Source organism: Tupaia chinensis, unplaced genomic scaffold (assembly GCF_000334495.1).
Source record: "Tupaia chinensis unplaced genomic scaffold, TupChi_1.0 Scaffold000273_1, whole genome shotgun sequence".
Taxonomy (NCBI): domain Eukaryota; kingdom Metazoa; phylum Chordata; class Mammalia; order Scandentia; family Tupaiidae; genus Tupaia; species Tupaia belangeri.
Window position 1 is genome coordinate 2,994,800 of NW_006159755.1, and position 2,430 is coordinate 2,997,229.

A 2,430-nucleotide genomic window follows, 5' to 3' on the forward strand; every position below is an offset into this window, starting at 1 on the left:
CTCACTTATCTCTCCATCCACCTGCTCTCCCCTGTATCCACCCACCCACACCTTCACCATGCTGTGCAGGCATTCACCCAAACACCCATCCCTCCACCCCTCACTCTCCCACCTGTCTTATCAGTCTTCCATCAAACAACACTGAAGACAATGAACGCTGCAAAGTGCACAAGGGTATGGAGATGAACAAGAAAGCAGCCTTTGCTGTCGGAGCCAGACAACAGCCTGTGCTGCGTAGGAATACGGGTGCTGAGGGACCTGGAGGAGAGAGCCCTAGCCCAGTGTTGGGAGTGTGGGAAGGTTTCAGGGGAAGAGCCATTGAGCTGAATTTTAAAGACTCCTGAGGGTTTGCCAGGCTTAGCCAGGGTTTCTGGTACTCTGAGGTGTGAGACCAGCAGGGAGCATAATACTGTGTGTGTGTGTGTGTGTGTGTGTGTGTGTGTGTACAGCAGGGAAGTGGCTAGAGATGAGCTCCAGGGAAGGTAGGAACACTCCAGAAGGCTCAAACCTGGACCTTACCTCAAAGGGCAAGGAGTTATTGTAGGAGGTTAAGCCATGGGAAAAGCCAAGATTGCACTTGACAAAGATCATTCTCAGTGAAATGGAACAGTGGGGATGAGCTTGGAGGCTAACGAACCCTCACGGGAAGTCTTACGTAGATGTCAAGAACCCAGACCAGGGAGCAGCCAAGAAGCTGGAACTTGGGGGATGGCGGAATTGGAACTCAGGGCTGGCCCAAATCTTGGTCACCTGAGCCTGGCTTCAGCAGCCAGAGAACATTCCAGGCAGAGAGTACAGTGTCGGCAAGGTCCTGAAGGCAGAGAAGGATCTGCTATGCTTGAAAATGGGCCACTCCTGGTCTCTGTGTCCCACCGGCAGACTCAGACTCAAGTCCCGGCACTCTATACCCGTGCAGAGGGGGGCAGGGGTCCTTTTCCTCTCCGCCCATACCAAACTTTTTCTTGATGAATTGCTTCTGTAAGGTGCCTTCACTCACTGTCTCTCCAGGCTCTGGGTGTAGAGAAGAGAGGAGGTCAGGAAGACATGTGGACTCAGAGGACGGCGAGGAAACCCCGCACGGCATCATGGAGATTTCAAAGCAGTGACAAACCCTGTCCGGGATGATCCCAGAGAGGTGCTTCTCCAGGCATCCCGTGTGTGGCAGTTCAATGTACTCACTTGCCTATCAAGCACCTGCTCCCTCTTCTGGTAAGACTGTGTCTCAATGTTCCTGAGGAAGCACCCTACCCGCTTCAGTCTGGGTTGTCTAGCTGGAACTGCAGGTGCCTATTTTACCACCCCCAAGGAAAAGATGTTCCAAGAACAAAACTGTGCAGAGTTCAGTAGAGCAGACATGGAGAGGGAGACCGAATCCTGACCATCGCTTGAGTCCTGGATCCAGGTATTCCTGAAAGTCCAGGACTTCTCAACTTGCTAAGTCATTTGAGCGAACTAATTTCTTCTTCTGCTGAAGCTATTTCACATCCAATGTCTGTTCCTGATTGAGAGAGCGGGTGTTGGTAACTCCAAAACGTGGATTCTAAACCTCGCATTATTAAAAGAGTGTTATTTTATTTATTATCATTATTCTAAAAATTTGACCAGAGAGTGAGAGAAAGAGAGGGGGAAAGTGAGAAAGCTAGGCACCAAGTCGGAGACTTGAACCATGGCTGGTCATGTGAGAGTCCAGAGCCTTAACCACTGCACAACCTGCTGGTCCCTGGAGCTCAGATTTTAAAGTTCTGAAGCTCTTTAAGCATGACGCATCCTAACTGACTTAAAATAAATTCAATCTGGGCAGGCAGGTGGCATGTTGGTTAAGGTGCTGGATTCCCACATGGCCTACCGTGGTACAAGTCCTGGGCTTGGGGACTTACTTTCTGACTCCCCCCACCCCTCTGTCCCTCTCTGGTCAAATTAAAATAAATAAATAAATGGGGGCCGGCAGGTGGTATGGTGGTTGGGGGCGCTGGACTCCCACATGGCCAACAGTGGGTTTGTGTCCTGGACCTGGCTTCTTGGTTTCTCACTTTCCCTCTCTCTCTTTTTCTCAGTCTGTCCCTCTCTGGCCAAATTTAAATAAACAAACAAACAAGTAAATAAATAAGTAAAATAATTTTTTTAAAAAAAAGAACATGACCTTTAAAAAAATACATAGAAATATACATAAAATTAAATATATTAATTCTTAAAAAAATATTGGGGCCAGCAAGTGGCATGATGGTTAAAGGTCCTGGATTCCCAATGGCCAGTCCTAGTTTGAGGCCCAGACCTGACAGCTTGCTTTCCCTTTCTCTCTCTTTCTGTTTCTTTCTGGTCCAGTTAAAAGAAATAATATAACAAATGGAATTAAATAAGTAAATAATTCTTTTAAAAAAATCAATTCATGGGACCAGCAGTTGGCATCATGGCTATGTTGCTGGACTCCCA

General features: G+C 47.9%; 1 protein-coding gene across 1 annotated transcript in view; it reads right to left on the bottom strand.

Annotated features, from left to right (window-relative positions):
* Nucleotides 1-1,439: 1,439 nt before the first annotated feature.
* The window catches only part of CATSPER1 (cation channel sperm associated 1), a gene marked incomplete at its 5' end in the record, with an annotated part of 3,731 nt that continues 2,740 nt past the window's right edge, over nucleotides 1,440-2,430 (bottom strand). Inside the window, one exon of the mRNA XM_006149951.1 lies at nucleotides 1,440-1,498. Within this exon, the coding sequence (XP_006150013.1) occupies nucleotides 1,440-1,498 (59 nt within the window). The remainder of the gene's footprint in view (nucleotides 1,499-2,430) is intronic.